Below are 17,076 nucleotides of genomic sequence, written 5' to 3'. Positions count from 1 at the left end.
CTCATCCTTGAATATGAAGGGAAATATGCTGGTGGGAAAGCTGAGGTGGAGTGGGGATTCAAGCCTTCTTCTTTAAAGCACTGATCCAGCAAAACACTTCTGCCTGTGCTTAACTTTAACAATGACTTAGGACTACTCAAATGCTTAAAGTTAAGCACAGGCTTAACTTTGCTGGAATGGTTGAAGTGCTTGTGGGATCAGGGCCTTTGTTCCAAGTAGCTAAGGAGATGCCTGCAAAAGGTTGATTTTCCAAACTGTATTTATCAGGCCTTGTGAAGTCTACAGGGATTCTTCACAATTAAGTAGGGCACCTTTGATTTCTAAGCAACATTTGTCTGAATGGGAGGAATATCACACCAATATGGCTCTTTGGTCTTGTTTACATGAGAAAACTGAATTGGTTTAATGTAAGGCATCATTTTAAACTAGTTTAGTTAAACCAGTGCAAAAGCCTTCGTGGACACTCAGATTTTGGTTTAAACAAGGCTTATTTCAGTTTCGCTTAAGTCAATTAGGAATCAGTTTAAACTAAACTCAAATAAGCCACTCTCAATGCAAACTCAGGTCTAATTTGTAGTATCCTAGCAACATTTCTGTTTCTAGATTTCTCTCCCCTGTTGAATATCTAGATTTCAGATCAGTATAGGCCAGACTGTAAACCTACTATTCATATTGGTGACCAATTACTCACACAAGTAGTCCCCCTGAAGTCAATGGCAATACTTATTTGAGTAACTGCACACTAGGGATGAGGGATTCATAATCTAGCCCTAAAAAGAAAAAGAGTACTTGTGGCACCTTAGAGACTAACCAATTTATTTGAGCATGAGCTTTCGTGAGCTACAGCTCACTTCATCGGATGCATACTGTGGAATCTAGCCCTTTCATTGTAAACTCTTTGAGATGGGGACTGCGTAATTATATACGTACACAGCACCTAACCCAATGGGGCCCTGATTGGACACCTTAAGTGCTACTGCAATCCAAAGAATAATACTCCCCATATGTGTTAGTTTCATTTTCACAAGACTAATCTTTTTATTATAACTATTATTATTTTCTATCTGCATTTTTAGTCACTCTGGGTCTCTTTGAGTTAGTTCTGTCTTTATAGTTATTTTCAGCTCCTCCTAAATTAGTATCTTTCATGAAGCTGTTAAGGAAGTGCAGACCAAACAGATCACTGCGGCACCCTACTGGACTTCCCCAACTCAGTACAGTGCAGTTTATCATTATCATATATTTATTGTCCTTCAGGCAGTTTGTTATTCAGCAGCTCATGTCCAAACCAATCTACATTAATCTTTCAAGTAAGATTCTAGGAGACATGCTATTAGTTTCAGCCAGTAAGAGCTAAGCTGAGCTGCTCTCAGCAGGTAATTGTCTCTTCCTGCGTGCAATATTAAGGAGATGTTAAACATATATATCAGCTAGAGGTCACTCTATGATGATCTTTCTGTAACACTTGGCTGCTTCATCTCCAGTATCTTTTGGGGACTAACTTGTATATCTTTTACAAATCATACTTAGATTGCAAGCTCTCTGGGACAGGAGCCATGGCCAAAATTTTCAATAATAGGAGCCTAAAGTTGGGTTCCTCAATCCCTATTTAGGCTCCTAAATAAATAACCTGATTTTCAAAAGCATTTAGCTCCCAGCAACTTCCAGTGATCTCCATTGGTGCAACTGAATGCTCAACATTTTTGAAAATCAGGACACGTAGTTCAAGAGCCTAAATATGAATTTTGGAGCCTGACTTTAGGCCCCTATTTTTGAATGTCTTTGCTCATGGCTTCCTACATATTCAGTAAGGTTCTTAGCTATTTTGGAGCACTCCATAAATAACAAGTACTAATTATCTGGCTGGTTGATAGATGAGTACTTACCATACTTTTGGCAAGCATCAATTAGTTTGTCAATGGCCCAAGCCCAGGCGGAGAAAGAAATTTTGGAGAAAAGAAGGAGGAAGGAAGAAATTCCCCAAAAGAGGGTTAAACTACAGCAAAAGGATTCCTGCAGTTATATTTTGGGTCACAAGAATCTCATCTGGAAAGGGAGATAGAGGGAAAGCCCAGGGGGACCAAGAGAAAGGGATGTCTAGTATAAGTCTCTGTGGCATCCCAGCATAGTTATTCACCAGGACTTCAGAGGCTAGTTCTAGATAGTGGCTTCTTCGTCTTCATCTTCGTCGTCATCATTCCCCCCCTTTGTTGTGTGGAATTCGTATAGCACTACACACATCCCAGCCAACCAGGCTGCCACAGTGCCGGCAGAGAATATACAGAAGCCAATCAGACCCAGGAAGGCATAGTCCGTATCGTATAAATGGAGAAGACATGTGTAGTGGAGCTTCGACCCCACCTCAGGCATTGACCAGCCATATAGAGCTGCGGGGCTGTAGCAGGTGATGTTCTCAGGATCTGTAGGGGAAACACAGAAGAAATCCTCTCTTGTGTGTGCCTTTAGCAACAGTAAATAGGAGTCTGGAGGCAACGTAGAAAAATAACTTATCTTCACGCAAATGTCCCTAGTAATAAAGGATGCTGGGGAGGGTAAAATCAGTGTGGTTTTATCTCTGTATCTGAATAACATTCAGGATGAGCCTGAACAGCCCCAAACTTGGGGCAACTTCAGTTCTGCATGTGGATCCAAACACAGCTCTGCATAAAACGTTGGTGCTCTGTTCCCTTATGAGGCATCAGAAGCTTTTAACAGGCCTGGCTAGGGCATTGTTTTGCAGTACAGCTGGGCTGCCTGAATTGCCCATCAGCTGCAGCTTCCCTCGAGTCCCCCTTCGCTGGTGGGATGGGTTTGGATGCATAGAACATGCATCTTATCTGTCCCATCTCATCTGTATCTATGGCAGTGGCTCACATGAGTAGGGAGCTTCTTATTTCCCTCCCAGCTGGAAAGAGAGGTGCTCTTGGTCAAAGGCACTCGGCCTGGATATGTTTACCTGCAGCATTAAAGTTTAACTGCAGTTCTCACCCTAGTCCCAGGGAAACATAAAACCTCCTGCCTGTTTCACACACAAAGTGTTGCTGGAAGGTAGCAAAGCCTGACAGGGAAGAGAATGAGAGCTGACACACAGGCCTTCTGCCCTTTCTGTCAACTCTTTATTCATCCCTCTCTGGTACCCATGATTAGCAGCTGTGATGCTAATAGGGAAAATCCCTCTTCTCCCCCTCAGTCCTAACAGAAGCTGCTCCTTCTCCCTCTGCCCCACCATGTGAATGTCTCCAACATGCACATGAAATCTGTGATGTGAATATGGAGATTGACCTCGCGCAAGAAAAACACATTTATTATTAAACACAAATAACCAAAGCCCCCAGTTTCCCACAGCTGTTGCATGGGGCTTCAAGACTGGTGCACCCAGTCATCTGCTGTAACCCTCTTTTGTTTTGGTGCCTGTAATCAATACACATGGTTTCTTACACTCCTGTATAAGTTTCCGGTGCACTTTCTCCTATCTACAATGTTATTACTATGATTAGTTCTTTACACAGCTCCATAGGCATGTGTAGCACTTACAGGCAAACAAAAGAGCTTCCTGCCCCAAAGCAGGTACTCAAATAACCTTAACTCTGCCCTGAATAACATCAGCCTCCAATCTTCCTTTCTTTGATTTTACAGAGGGTCTTGCTCGGCCAATCCTTAAACAATTACCATTGTCAGAATCCCCTCTCAGCACTGTGCTGTGTGTAATTCTTTAAAGACTGGGGCTTGTGTACATTTGGAGTTGGGAAAAGCCAGCATACATTTCAAACATGCTCTTACTCTTGGGACCAAAACGACTCTGGGAAAGTGAAATGGAGACTCTTCTACCCTGTGCATAAGCAACAGCTACAATCCAGTTACATAATCTGAGGTAGAAAAAAAAAAACAACAGCTGGATTTAGGCATTTCAGGTGACTTAAGAAAAAAATCATTTTTCAGGTCCCAATTTAGGAAAGCATCACTATTCAGAACAGCACTTAAGAGTGTGCTTAAGTACCACTGGAGTCAAAGGGATTTAAGCAGATGCTCATGTGGTTTCCTGATCCAGGACTTCATGTTGTAAATTGAGTCAATTTGCTCTGGCATCCTTGAGAATGAGAGAGAACGTATGGGAGCCCCACAATAGCTCATGCACAAGAGATACTTTCCTTAGTACGTTTCAGAGTAGCGGCCATGTTAGTTTGTATCCACAAAAAGAAAAGGAGGACTTGTGGCACCTTAGAGACTAACAAATTTATTTGAGCATAAGCTTTCGTGAGCTACAGCATCCGATGAAGTGAGCTGTAGCTCACGAAAGCTGATGCTCAAATAAATTTGTTAGTCTCTAAGGTGCCACAAGTACTCCTTTTCTTTTTCCTGAGTACGATCACACTTGTCCTATTTTACACTCTGTCAATCCCCCTCAATGTAGGGCCTGATCCAAAGCTTGCTGCAGTTAATAAAAGGACTCCCACTGAGTTCAGTATGGGCTCTGTATCACGCCCTTAATACTGAGTGCTGTACAAAATGTATCTGCATTCAGGGCAAAAATGACTGAGATAAAAGTGCTGTGATAGTCAGTGTGATTAGAGAAGTGGTTTACCACTGCTCCGGCAGAACAGCTCTTACTCTTAGGGAAAAGGTAATTGCCTGTATTGCTTATGTAACAAAAATATAGGCAGGCTATGAAAATAGAGTGAAGCCGTGGCCTCAATGAAATTTTCACTTGTGGTGCACAGAACAAAATTGCCATATAGTTAGCCCAAATGACTGTCTATGTTCAAGGAGAGACACCCAGAAATGGAACATCAGGACGATTTACAGGTTAGGGTGGGGATGCATTGGCAGAACTTTGGGGAGCCCTGGGTCGGAAAAGCAGCGTACTAGAGGTCAGAATCGAGGTGGGCTGGGAATGGTGTGTGAGGCCCCAGGGCTGGAATAATGGTACCTCTTGCATTTTCACTTAAGAGGGGTTTTTTGAATCTACCATTAGAAACACAGAAATTTAACACCACTAGCAAAAAACTACACAACAGAATGGAACTCTAGAAACATCCGGAAGTTCAGAGGAGCGGCTTTCCCCATCCAGAGCTTGCCTCAGAGCTGCCTGTGGGTAATACAGCAGGACAGACACATGGCACTTTGAACTGATCACAGACTACAGTGGCACCAGCTGAGGCGAGAGCAGGAATTTTAAAGGTCTAGCAATCTCCTTGTTTCTTATCACTTAAAGACCGTTCTTGATTGTTAGTTTAGCATTTTGTGGTTGCTTGTGTGTGTGTGCGTGTTCATGCGCATTGTTTGTATGCAGCTGAGGGGAGATATAATCGCTCTCTATAAATACATAGATGGATAAATACCAGAGGGGAGAGGAGTTATTTAAATTAAGGGTTAATGTAGACAGAATAACAAAAGGATATAAACTGACCATCAACAAGTTTAGGCTTGAAATTAAATGAAGGTTCTAACCATCAGAGGAGTGAAGTTCTGGAACAGCCTTCTACGGGGAGCAGCGGGAGCAAAAAACCTACCTGGCTTAAAGACTGAGCTTGATAAGTTTATGGAGCACATGGTAGGATGAGACTGCCTACAATGGCATGGCCCATCTGTGACTGCTAGTAGCAAATATCCCCACCGGCCAGAGATGGGACACTAGATGGGGATGGTTCTGAGCTACTACAGAGAATTCTTTCCCAGCTGTCTGGTTAGTGGCTCTTGACCATGTGCTCAGGGTCTAACTGATTGCCATATTTGGGGTCAGGAAGGAATTTCCCCCCAGGTCAGATTGGCAGAGACCCTGGGTTTTTTTTTTGCCTTCCTCTGCAGCATGGGTCACTGTTGGTTTAAACTAGGGTAAATAGTGGATTCTCTGTAACTTGAAGTCTTTCAATCATGAATTGAGGACTTCAGTAACTCAGCCAGAAGTTAGGGGTCTATTACAGGAATGGGTAGGTGAGGTTCTGTGGCCTGCGATGTGTAGGACATCAGACTAGATGATCATGATGGTCCCTTCTGGCCTTAAAGTCTATGAGCTAGGCATTAATGGGTGCTCTTGTATGTATTTGATGGTGTGTGTATTGTTATGGTCAGAGTGCCCAATCCATGCTAAGGTAAATTGGCACAGTTCAGTTGACTTCAATGGACCTGTGCTACTTTACACCAACTGCGAATCTGGCCCATAATGTGAAAGAGTAACAGTGACATTCTGATACAGAAAGCAGAACCATCTGCTTAGTTCCAGCCAAATCTTGGGGTGCCTGGGCTGGCACACAAAGTCCTCACCTGGGAAGCGAACGCCACTCTCTTTCATCCAGAGGGTGAAGTCCAAGAAGGAGCAGTTACAGTTCCAGAGGTTTTCACTTAGACCCAGGGACTTCAGATTGGGCAGATCCTTGACAATGCTAGTATCCAGGAACGTCAAGCCAGTCCGGCTCACATCCAGGTGCCTCAGCCAGGTGTTGTTGGCAAAGGAATCCTTCTCAATCTCCACCAGATTTGGGTTGTTCGAGATCTTCAACACCACCAGGCTACTGAGCTGAGAGAAAGTGGTGAAGGTGACCCGGGTGAGGTTGTTGAAGCTGAGGTCTAGGTAGATGAGCTTGTTGAGACTGATAAAGGCAAAATCCAGATCTTCACTAATGGCATTCTCCCTGCAGTCCAGATAGACCAAGTCACTTAGGAAGTTCAGCTCCACTGATGGCAGGTAGGAGATGTTGTTGGTAGCCAGAATCAGCTGCCTTGTGTCCAGTGGAATGGTCGTGGGGAAATCTTGCAGCTGCTGCCCTGTGCAGTTCACTTCCAGGTATTCACAGGTACACTTTTCTGGACAGTTCAGGCTCTTTGCCTTCATTCCCATTCCAAAAAGAAGCACCAGCCACAGGGATTTGTGGCCATTAGGAGGGGACATGATACGGCTCCTTATCTACTGTAGCTCCTCCACACTGCTTCAGCCCTTCAGAGAATGCTGGGGCAGAGGCCCTGCAGAGCTACAAAGAACCGGCCCTGTGCAAGCAGTTTTCTCATTCCAGTAAGACCGAAGAGGAGTTGAGCTGTGAGGCTGTTTGGAAGCTCTCTGTATCCCTCACTCATGCAGCTCCCTGGTTTGCCTACTTGGCTGCTTAGAGAGAGAGCTCACCCTCTTTGTGCTTGAAAGTAAAGAAGAGCTGCTTGCAAATGGGAACATCTACGAGTCACGTTGGTTGCCAGTTGACACCTTTGTGACATCAGAGCTTGCTAAGGCAGCCTGGCTTCAGAGAGAGAATTCTAACCTGGCCAGCAGTGCAGATCTGTGTGTGTGTATATACAAATGTGCCTGTCTGTGTCTCACGCGGGCACAAAGCTCTGTGTGTGTGGCTGTACTGAAAGAGTGTAATGCTTGATGCAACGAGGTCCATGTGAGTGCAGTGCCTGTGTATACAAGTGTGTATTTATGTAATGGTGATATAATGGGGGTGTTCATTTGCTCTGGTAGATATATAGTTCTGCTTGATAGAACAAATAGGCTTGTATCTATATCTACAGTGCTCGTGTGTGTGTGTGTCTTGGTTTTGTTTCCTTTCCTTGGATACATAGATCACACAAAAGAGACTTTCACATGCACTTACACTCAAGGTAAAATTTTTAAACTGCTTAGACCTTTTAGCTTCATTTGTGTTATAGAACCTTCCCTTGATGGTCCTCTGCACACCAACCTTTTTATTGAGAAGATCTACATTGTCTTTTGGCCTGAAAGCTCTTTGTGGCCGGAACTGTCACTTATGTGTTTGCACAGTGCCAACGGCAGTGGGGACCAACCTGGCTGTGGCCTTTAGGAGCCACTGCAATATATATGTTAAATTACACACACAAAGTACATTTAAAACGTTATTAAGGTTGCAAAGTCAAGACCTCAAAAATTAGAAAATACCCGAATTATTATTAATTATTATTATTTATTATTCCTTACTTTGACAGAAATGTAGGGCTGGAAGGGATCTCAAGAGGTCATCTAGTCTATCCTCCCACACTGAGGCAGGATTAAGTATAACTAGCCCATCCTGGACAGGTGTTGTCTCACCTCCTCTCAAAAACCTCCAATGATGGGGATTCCACAACCTCCCTTGGTAACCTGTTCCAGTGCTTAACAATCCTCAGAGTTAGAAAGTTTTCTCTAATATCTAACCTAAATCTCCCTTGCTGCAAACTAAGCCAATTACTTCTTGTCCTACTCTTGGTGGACATGAAGAACAATTGATCACCATCCTCTTTATAGAAACCCTCAGACCAATTCTCCAATTTGTCCAGGTCATTTTGAATTCTAACCCTGTTCTCCAAAGTACTTGCAACGTCTCCCAGCTCGAGACCCCACTTGACCCCTGCAAGACCCCACTTGATATGTCTTCTCACTTTGATGGGAATCATGGATAAGTACTCTTGGAGTATGGCTTTCCAACCAGTTGTGCACCCATCTTACAGTAATTTTATCCAGACCATATTTCCTTAGTTTGTTTATGAAAATGTCATATGGGACTGTGTCAAAAGCCATGTGAAAGTCCAGATATATCAAATCAGCCGTCCCTCCCCACCATCCACTAGGCCAGTTACCTTGTCAAAGAAGGAAATTACAATGTTTTGGCACGATTTGTTCTTGACAAATTCATGTTGGCTACACCTTATTATCCTGTAGGTGCCTACAAACTGATTGGTTAATAATTTGTTCCAGTATCTTTTTAGTTACTGAAGTTAGGTTAACTGCTCTTTAATCTCTGGGTCTCCCTTTTCTTGTTAAATATAGGTAGTGTGTTTGACTTCCTCCAGTCCCCTGAGACCTCACCATGCTCTGTGTGGTTCTTAAAGAGAATTGCTAATGGTTCAGAGTTTGCTTGAGCTAGTTCCTTATGTAGGGTGATTTCATCAGGCTCTGCCAATTTGAATACATCTAACTTACCTAAATATTCTTTAACCCAGGGGTTCTCAAACTGGTGGGCGGGATCCCTCAGGGGGTTGTGAGGTTATTACATGGGGGGTTGCGAGCTGTCAGCCTCCACCTTAAACCCTGCTTTGCTCCAGCATTTATAATGGTGTTAAATATATAAAAAATGTTTTTAATTTATAAGGGAGGGTTGCACTCAGAGGCTTGCTATGTGAAAGGGGTCACCAGTACAAAAGTTTGAGAACCACTGTTTTAACCTGTTATTTCCCTATTCTGATCTGCATTACTTTCCCCTTATTGTCAATAGTAATTGTGGTAAGCATCTGGTAATAAATCTTTTTAGTAAATGTGGAAAGCAGAAAAGGCATTAAATAATTCTGCTGTCTCTGTGTCGTCCATTATTTGCTCTCTTTCCCCATTAAGTAATGGGCCTACACTGTCCTTTGCTTTTCTCTTACTTCTAATGTATTTATAGAACCTCTTATTGCCTTTTATGTCCTTTGTTAGTTGTAACTCATTTGTGCTTTAGCCATTCTGATTTTCTCCCTACATGCATGCGCTGTTCTTTTGAAATCATCCATAGTAATTTGTCCTTGTTTCCACTTTTTATACAATTCCTTTTTGATTTCCAGGCATTACAGAGCTTCTGGTGCAGCCATATTGGTCTCTTCCTGTTCTTCCCATCTTTTTTTTGCATCAGGATAGTTAGCTGTTGTATCTTTAATACAGTATTATCTCTTTTCAAAACTGGCACCTCTCCTGAACTCCCTTTCCCCCTTAGATACCCTTCCCATGGGACCACACCTACCAATTCTCTGAGTTTGTTGAAGTCTGCTTTTTTGAAGTCCATTGTCTTTATTCTGCTGCTCTCACTCCTTCCTTTCTTTTAAATCATGAAACTCTCTCATTTCATGATCACTTCTATAGAGCTTTTAATCAGTAGCTCTCAAAGTGCTTTACAAAGGAGGTAATACTGGAAAATACACACAGCGGTGTTTACCTCTGGGTATTTGCATCACTAATACTCAGACTAATTTCTTTTTCCTTTATTTTTTTTCATTTTCTAGCGTTAAAATGAAAATCAACTGTAGGGCTATATTGTGGGGCCTGATTCTGCTCCCGTTGATTTCAATGGCGCAATATTGAATCCTTAACAATTTTTTTAGAAATGGCCTTCCATTCATTAATAAACTACTTTACTTGATTTGTTAATATTTAGATCCACTAAGGTGGTTGTTGTGCATTGGTGGTTTACACACACACAGTAATATGACTGATTGATGATGATTGGTGATCCCTCGATTTTGAGGATGATCTCTACCACAGATTTACATATGGGTCCTGAGATGACTCAGGAGTCCGATCCTGGAACCACAAACCCTCCTGCGGTCGGTACAGACATTTCGTGGCAGGCCAGGAGGAGGGCTGGGACCTCCTGAACAGTGGGAGGAAATCTGTCAGGAGTCTTACACAGCCCCACAGTGGGTGTGAACGCAACACACTAAAGAAGTGGTTTGTGCTCTGTAAAGGGAGTATTAATAAACCATAACTTTGAAGTGGGGTATTTTGTTTGAAGTAATCTGGGGTGGGCAACTGATGGGAAGAATCTGAGTGGGCGCTAAGGGCGGTGCACCTGCAAGCCTGTGAGGGCCTACAAGGCAGTGCACTCGCACAACCAATGGGGTGTGATGCGTGTGGGCAGTCTTAGTGGGTGGAGTTGTGTGGGGGATGGGGAGTGGCTTACCCACAGCTGCTTCCCTGATGCTTGTTTGCTTTCAGTGAGGAGCCAGCAGAGGTGGTGGGAGCTACTCTCCTGTCAGTCTGTGGCAGGAAACAAAGAGCCAGGCAGGCAGCAGGGAGAGGGTAGCGTGGGGTGAGGGGGGGAAGGAGGGAAGGAGGGAAGGAAACAGGGATTCTGCAGCCTTTGTGTGTACACCCCAGACTCACCTTGAGGGGGGACTTTTGGGGTTGGGGAGAGTATTACTGGGGAGGGGAGAGGTGTGGAAGAATGCAATGGTGCCAACCTAAGTGATTTTAAGTACTTTTGACATGTGATTGGCAAAAACTCAAGCTTTGAGGTTGGCAACCTTGCTCGGAGGCTCTGTGTGAAAGCATGCAAGCAGAGTCTTTGTGGAAAGAACCAGCTCAAAGCAAGGCGGGTTGAGTGGTGCTTCTCTGCCTCAGGGAGCAGCCTGCTTTGTCTCTCCCTGTTTTTGGGTCTTGTGTGTTATTGTGCTGAATTGTAAAAAATAAAGTCATGTTACATTACAGCCTTCCAGCAAGAGTATTTAGGTTTTTATCTAACTTCTATATGTATGCTGGGAACATAACAGCCACCCCATTATTCTTGTTTATAAAGAAAAATAATTCTCAACATTCAGAAATAAGATACGAATGGGATCATATTGTGTAGGTGAAGATGAGATAACCGTGACTTCTTTCAGCAAAAGGGAGCAGAATGAAAAGATAACTGTGATGGGGTGTTCACCCCACACTGGCATGGAAGGGGTTAATGGGGGTCTCAGGGGCCTGCCATACAACATCCCAGAAAGGAGCAGGGGAGGAGAGTCCTCCACGCAGCCTAGGAAGGCTGCACAGGAAACAGCCAATTGGAGGGAGGCTGCACAGAGCGGCCAATCAGGGCCTAGCAGGCTAGTACAAAAGACTCTGTAGGGGCAGAGTCAGTTTCCGTTGCTGTGGGGACCCCAAGGAGGGAGGACTGTGTTTTTAACAGGCTGCAGCAAGGGTAGCGTTGGAGACAGAACAGTTGCTGGCAGGGAAGGGGGATCAAGAGGGAGCTCCTGGCTGGCTGTTGGGACTTGCTGGCTGAATGCCCTGAGGTAAGAGCGAAGAAGGACCAGAGTGTGGGGAAGTGGCCCAGGGAATTGAAGTAGCATTGAAGGAAGTTAAGGAGATGCAGCAGGAGGCTGTTATCTATAGGATCCCTGGGTCGGGACACGGAGTAGTGGGCAGGCCTGGATCTCTGCCATTTGCCACTGGGGATTGGCTTGAAGGGGGAAATACAGATGTTGAGTCAGCTGGAGGGTTGAGTCATGAAGAGGACATTGCGGTACTTGGACTGAGGCCAGTCTGCAGGTGGAGAAGATGATAATAGGGCACCACCTGAAGAGGGCACACTGGCTGGCAGAGTTATTCCCTGTGAAGGCCGGTAGGAGGCGCCTCTGTGGTGCGAGGACCCCATCACAGTAATTCTGAACTTTCAAACAAAACTTCTAAGAGACTAAGGTCAAAGCCCTAATGTTGGAGACTTCCAGGTTTTTGTGCCAGAAAATTACATTTTCTTTGAAATTATACAACGTAAAGATCCTAGTGGGAACTAAGGGGGACAGAATGATGCTGCTTAGCCATTGACAGAAACAGGAAAAAAGATAGGAATGACCCATACACCTATTCTTCGGTACTATGGGAGAACAGCAGGGTTCTAGCTGTGGCTGTAATGTACTTAGGGGCAGTTTGTCAATAATTTCAGGTGAGAGAACAAATGCAGTGTGTCAAAACTCTGACTAGATTACTAGGCGAGATTGACCATTTATTTCTCTTCCTGTAAAGGGCACCTTCTCTTGATGAAACCTCCTGGGGGAGGTTTAGGTTGGATATTAGGAAAAACTTTTTCACTAGGAGGGTGGTGAAGCACTGGAATGCATTACCTAGGGAGGTGGTGGAATCTCCTTCCTTTGAGGTTTTTAAGGTCAGGCTTGACAAAGCCCTGGCTGGGATGATTTAGTTGGGGATTGGTCCTGCTTTGATTCATAGATTCATAGATATTAAGGTCAGAAGGGACCATTATGATCATCTAGTCTGACCTCCTGCACAACGCAGGCCACAGAATCTCAACCACCCACTCCTGCGAAAAACCTCTCACCTATGTCTGAGCTATTGAAGTCCTCAAATCGTCGTTTAAAGACTTCAAGGAGCAGAGAATCCTCCAGCAAATGCCCCATGCTACAGAGGAAGGTGAAAAACCTCCAGGGCCTCTTCCAATCTGCCCTGGAGGAAAATTCCTTCCCGACCCCAAATATGGCGATCAGCTAAACCCTGAGCATATGGGCAAGATTCACCAGCCAGATACCCAGGAAAGAATTTTCTGTAGTAACTCAGATCCTACCCCATCTAACATTTGAGCAGGGGGTTGGACTAGATGACCTCCTGAGGTCCCTTCCAACTCTGATATTCTATGATTCTATAATTCTATGATTGTGATGGAAGAAGTAATGCTAAAGACTGTACTGTAAAGATTCCAGTTAGACACATACCAAATGTAAAAGGTTTTGCATTTTAAAGAAAGAATGCTGTTGCTTGTTTATGTAAACTCTCTCTCTGTTACTAAGCGTATTGGGTTGCTATTGTTTTTAATACATTGCACTCTTAAGCTTTTACACTTGACATTGAAAACATGGATGGAAAAATTGCTACTTAAATATGAGAGGTGAATTCTCACGTCACTATTGTCTTAATGGTAAATCAAGATGTTGTACCAATAAATTAAAAACCAGCAGGATCTTATTGAAGAGGAAAAGGCAAAATACCACATTTATTGTGAATACAGAAAGAATCATAGTAAGCAGTTAGTTATAGTTATAACCTTCCATTCAATCTCATATTTATTCACACACACACACACACACACACACACACACACACACACACACACACACACACACACACACACACACACACACACACACACACACACACACACACACACACACACACAGGTTCTGCAAGGTTGTTATCATAGTTACCAGCCTTAGAGTTGCTCATGCCAAGCCACAGGCCAGGTGGCCTGGACATGAGGAGAGAGCGGGGCCTTGTCAGATGCTCATCTGATGCTCCTGGAAGTTGGTTTGCAGAATCAGACCCCCCAAAATTCTCACTTTCTAGAGTCTATTTTTATAGGAATTTATTCCTAGGCCAGTCTGTGGGAATTGCTTCATCGTGCTGTTGCTGAATCAATCAGCAGATAGCACATTCCTGACGGCTCCGAGCTGCTAGATGTTATCTTGTTCTTTGGTTCTCCCATTCTTGAGGCTGTTGAGTGGATTCCAGTCTGCCCTCGGGGTGGGGGGGGGGTCCTCTGGTTATTTCCACTTGATGCCTTCTTCAGCCGATGGACACTGATTCTTAGGCTGGCACCTCCCTGATCATTCAGTTATTATCCGCACCAAGCATCCATCCACATACATCCTCTATCTTTATTTTAATCACAATTGTTAACAAAGCAAGATGAATACAACAAAAGGGCAGGGAGTCTCTGGGTGCTGTTTCTGTTGTTACAGAGTATTGTTTTGAGTCTCTCTGTGTGTGAGTAGTTGTTATTACAAAGAATTGCTTTGAGAACAGACTCTGTCTTAGAATGTACTAACGCAATTAGCAGCTTGCAAGTTTAACACATAGAGGGAGAGAAACAGTACCAAAACCCAAGAGACCTCTTAATTAGTAATACCCTGGAATTTAAACTATGGGGAATCAAACTCATTTGTGATTTTAATACAGAACTTCTTTAATATGATCCAACAAAGACACATGTAACATTCCAGTCACCCCTTGACTGTATATTATTAATTGTTATGCACCTGATACTGTATTTCTCCTACTTTCCCTTGCAGCTGCCCTCTAGTCCTCCTTCATTGGTGGGATGGGCTTGGATGCATGGAACATCCATCTTATCTGACCCATCTCATCTGTATCTATGGCAGTGGCTCACATGAACAGGTTGCTTCTTATTTCCCTCCCAGCTAGGAGAGAGGTGTTCTTGGTCCAAGGCAATCGGCCTGGTTATGTTCACCCACAGCATTAAAGTTTAACTGCACTTCTCACACTAGTCCCACCAGGGAAACACAAAACCTCTTGTTTATTTCACACACAAAGTGTTGCTAGAAGGCAGCAAAGCCCGACAGAGAAGAGAATAAGAGCTGCCTTAGTTGACATATAGGGCTTCTGCCTTTTCTTTCAACTCCTCATTCACCCCTCTCTGGCAGCAGGATGATGCTGTTGGGAAAATCCCACCCTGTTCTAGCAAGGGCTGCTACCTCCCTTCCCCCACCAGAATGTCTTCAACACTCACGAGAAATCTATCATTTGAATATGGGGATTAACCATTCTCCCCATCCAAGAAATATATGTCTAGTATTAAACACAAATCACCAAAGCCCCCGGTTTCCCACTGCTGTTGCATTTGAGACCGATGCAGCCAGTCATCTGGTGTAATCCTCTTTTGTATTGGTGCCTATAATAATGCATATGATTTCTTACACTCCTGTAAAAGGCTCAGTGCATTGTGTCCCTTCGACAATGTTATTGCTATGAATATGAGTTCTTTACACAGTCCATAGGTGTGTATAGCATTTACAGACCAATGACAAAGGAATCTTTCTACCCTCAGGGGCTTACAGAATGCATAGTTGAGTTACTCAACGCAACTCTGCTTTGTAGTAACACCAGCCTCCAAGCTCCCTTTCTTTGTTCTTTTCTTACAGAGGGTCTGATTCTGCAAACCCTTACTCAAACAATTACATTGTATTGTGTGTTATTTAGGATGAAGGCCTTCTTCTTTAGGACTTTGGCTGTGTGCATTTTACACTTTTAAGAGCCTGTATACAGTGCTTAGGAGTGTTTCTTTGCATTTCTATAATATGTACAGTGGAAATTTGTGTGTGTGGGTATATTTTGTTTTCCTTCCTTGAATACGTAGACCATGCATAGGAGGCTTTCACATGCATTTTCAATCAGGGAAAATTAAGTGACTTAGAAGCCTTAGTCCAGTCCTATCTTGAAAACACCTAAGTCACTTAAGAGCCTTACTGAAAGTTAATGGGACCTAAGTACTTTTGAAAATATTACCCTTATTGCCTTAAGACTGACCTCTTAATTCTGCCATTTCATAATTTTTGAGTGCTTGACTTTGCAACCTTAATCATGTTCTTTTTAACCTAGTTTGTGTGTGTCGTCTATGTTGATAATTATTAGATAGTTTTCCCCCCTGGGAGGGGCAGCGGGAAAAGGAGCAGAACCCTGGCAGCTCCTTGGGTGGCTGTACCGTCCCCAGCCCTGCCCTCCGTCAAGACTGCCATACAGACGGAGGAGATGCAGCTCTGTGGAAGGGCAGGGGGAAGTACAGCCGTGCCAGAGGAGCTGCCGGCATGGAACCGCCGGCTCCTCCTGTGTCTTTCTGTTACACTGTGCCAGCTATAAATATCTTGCTGGTATGGCATAACGTACCATACCACCATACTTGCACTGCTGGATAACCCAGAGATCTGTTAAGTGTCTAGGAGCTGTCAGTGGAACAGTGGTTGCCATGTGGGAATCTCTGCAGGGTTAGCATGTGACTGGGTGGGATCTGCATGAAATAGAAGGTGAGGGTCATTGCTGTGTGTGTGTGTGGTTTGTTGAGGGATCCTTCTGAGCAAGATCTCTTGAGTAGAAGGTGTGTGAGAGGCCCTTACGGGTCAGAGTGGTAACAGCCTGAGTATTCTCTATAAGGGTGGACAGCAAATGAGGTATCTCTAGAGCAGCAGGTCTTTATGTACAGGGGTAGCCCTGGTGATGGTCATTATGAGAAGTTCTCTAGGGGGAATAGCACATCTGACTGGGTCACAATGGAAAAGGCAACAGGACACTGTGTGGAGGGGTTTTACAGAGGTTAGTCAGCTCCCCGACTCCCATTTGTTCCCTTGTCTCTATTGGAAGGGGACAGGGAACAATAGGGCAGCAATTGGGTAGCTTCTCTGCAGGGGCTGCAGTCTGGGGAAATTGGGGTATTGCAATGGAGAGAACACTTAGAGAGATATCATCTGAGGGAGCTGGAGGAAATATAAGGACTATTAAAAGGGTAGGAGGGATCATTGTGACAATCTAATCTGACCTCCTGTATTACACAGGCCAGAGAACTCCCCTGAATTAATTCCTGTTTGGACTAAACATAGCTCTTAGAAAACCACCAATCTTGATTTTAAAATTGCCAGTGACGGAGAATCCACCACAACCTTTGGTAAATTGTTCCAGTGATTAATTACCCTCACTGTTCAAAATTTGCACCTTTTTTCCAGTCTGAATTTGACTAGGTTCAGCTTCTAGCCATTGGATCTTGTTCCACCTCTCTCTGTTAGACTGATGAGCCCATTATCAAATTTCTCTTCTCCATGTAGGTACTTAGAGATTGTGAT

General features: G+C 43.9%; 2 protein-coding genes across 2 annotated transcripts in view; one reads left to right on the top strand and one right to left on the bottom strand.

Moving 5' to 3' along the window:
- Nucleotides 1–17,076, top strand: part of ADCY10 (adenylate cyclase 10) — a 110,050-nt gene that overhangs the window by 14,293 nt on the left and 78,681 nt on the right. The window lies entirely within an intron of this gene.
- LRRC52 (leucine rich repeat containing 52) lies at nucleotides 2,158–6,886 on the bottom strand. Its single transcript, XM_073358101.1, has 2 exons — nucleotides 6,262–6,886; nucleotides 2,158–2,420 (listed from the first exon to the last, which is right to left on the bottom strand). Exons 1-2 carry the CDS (start codon nucleotides 6,884–6,886, stop codon nucleotides 2,158–2,160), a joined length of 888 nt encoding a protein of 295 aa, XP_073214202.1.

This window comes from Lepidochelys kempii, chromosome 8 (assembly GCF_965140285.1).
Source record: "Lepidochelys kempii isolate rLepKem1 chromosome 8, rLepKem1.hap1, whole genome shotgun sequence".
Taxonomy (NCBI): domain Eukaryota; kingdom Metazoa; phylum Chordata; order Testudines; family Cheloniidae; genus Lepidochelys; species Lepidochelys kempii.
The sequence above is the reverse complement of the archived record's forward strand: the minus strand, read 5'-3'. Positions and strand labels throughout refer to the sequence as shown.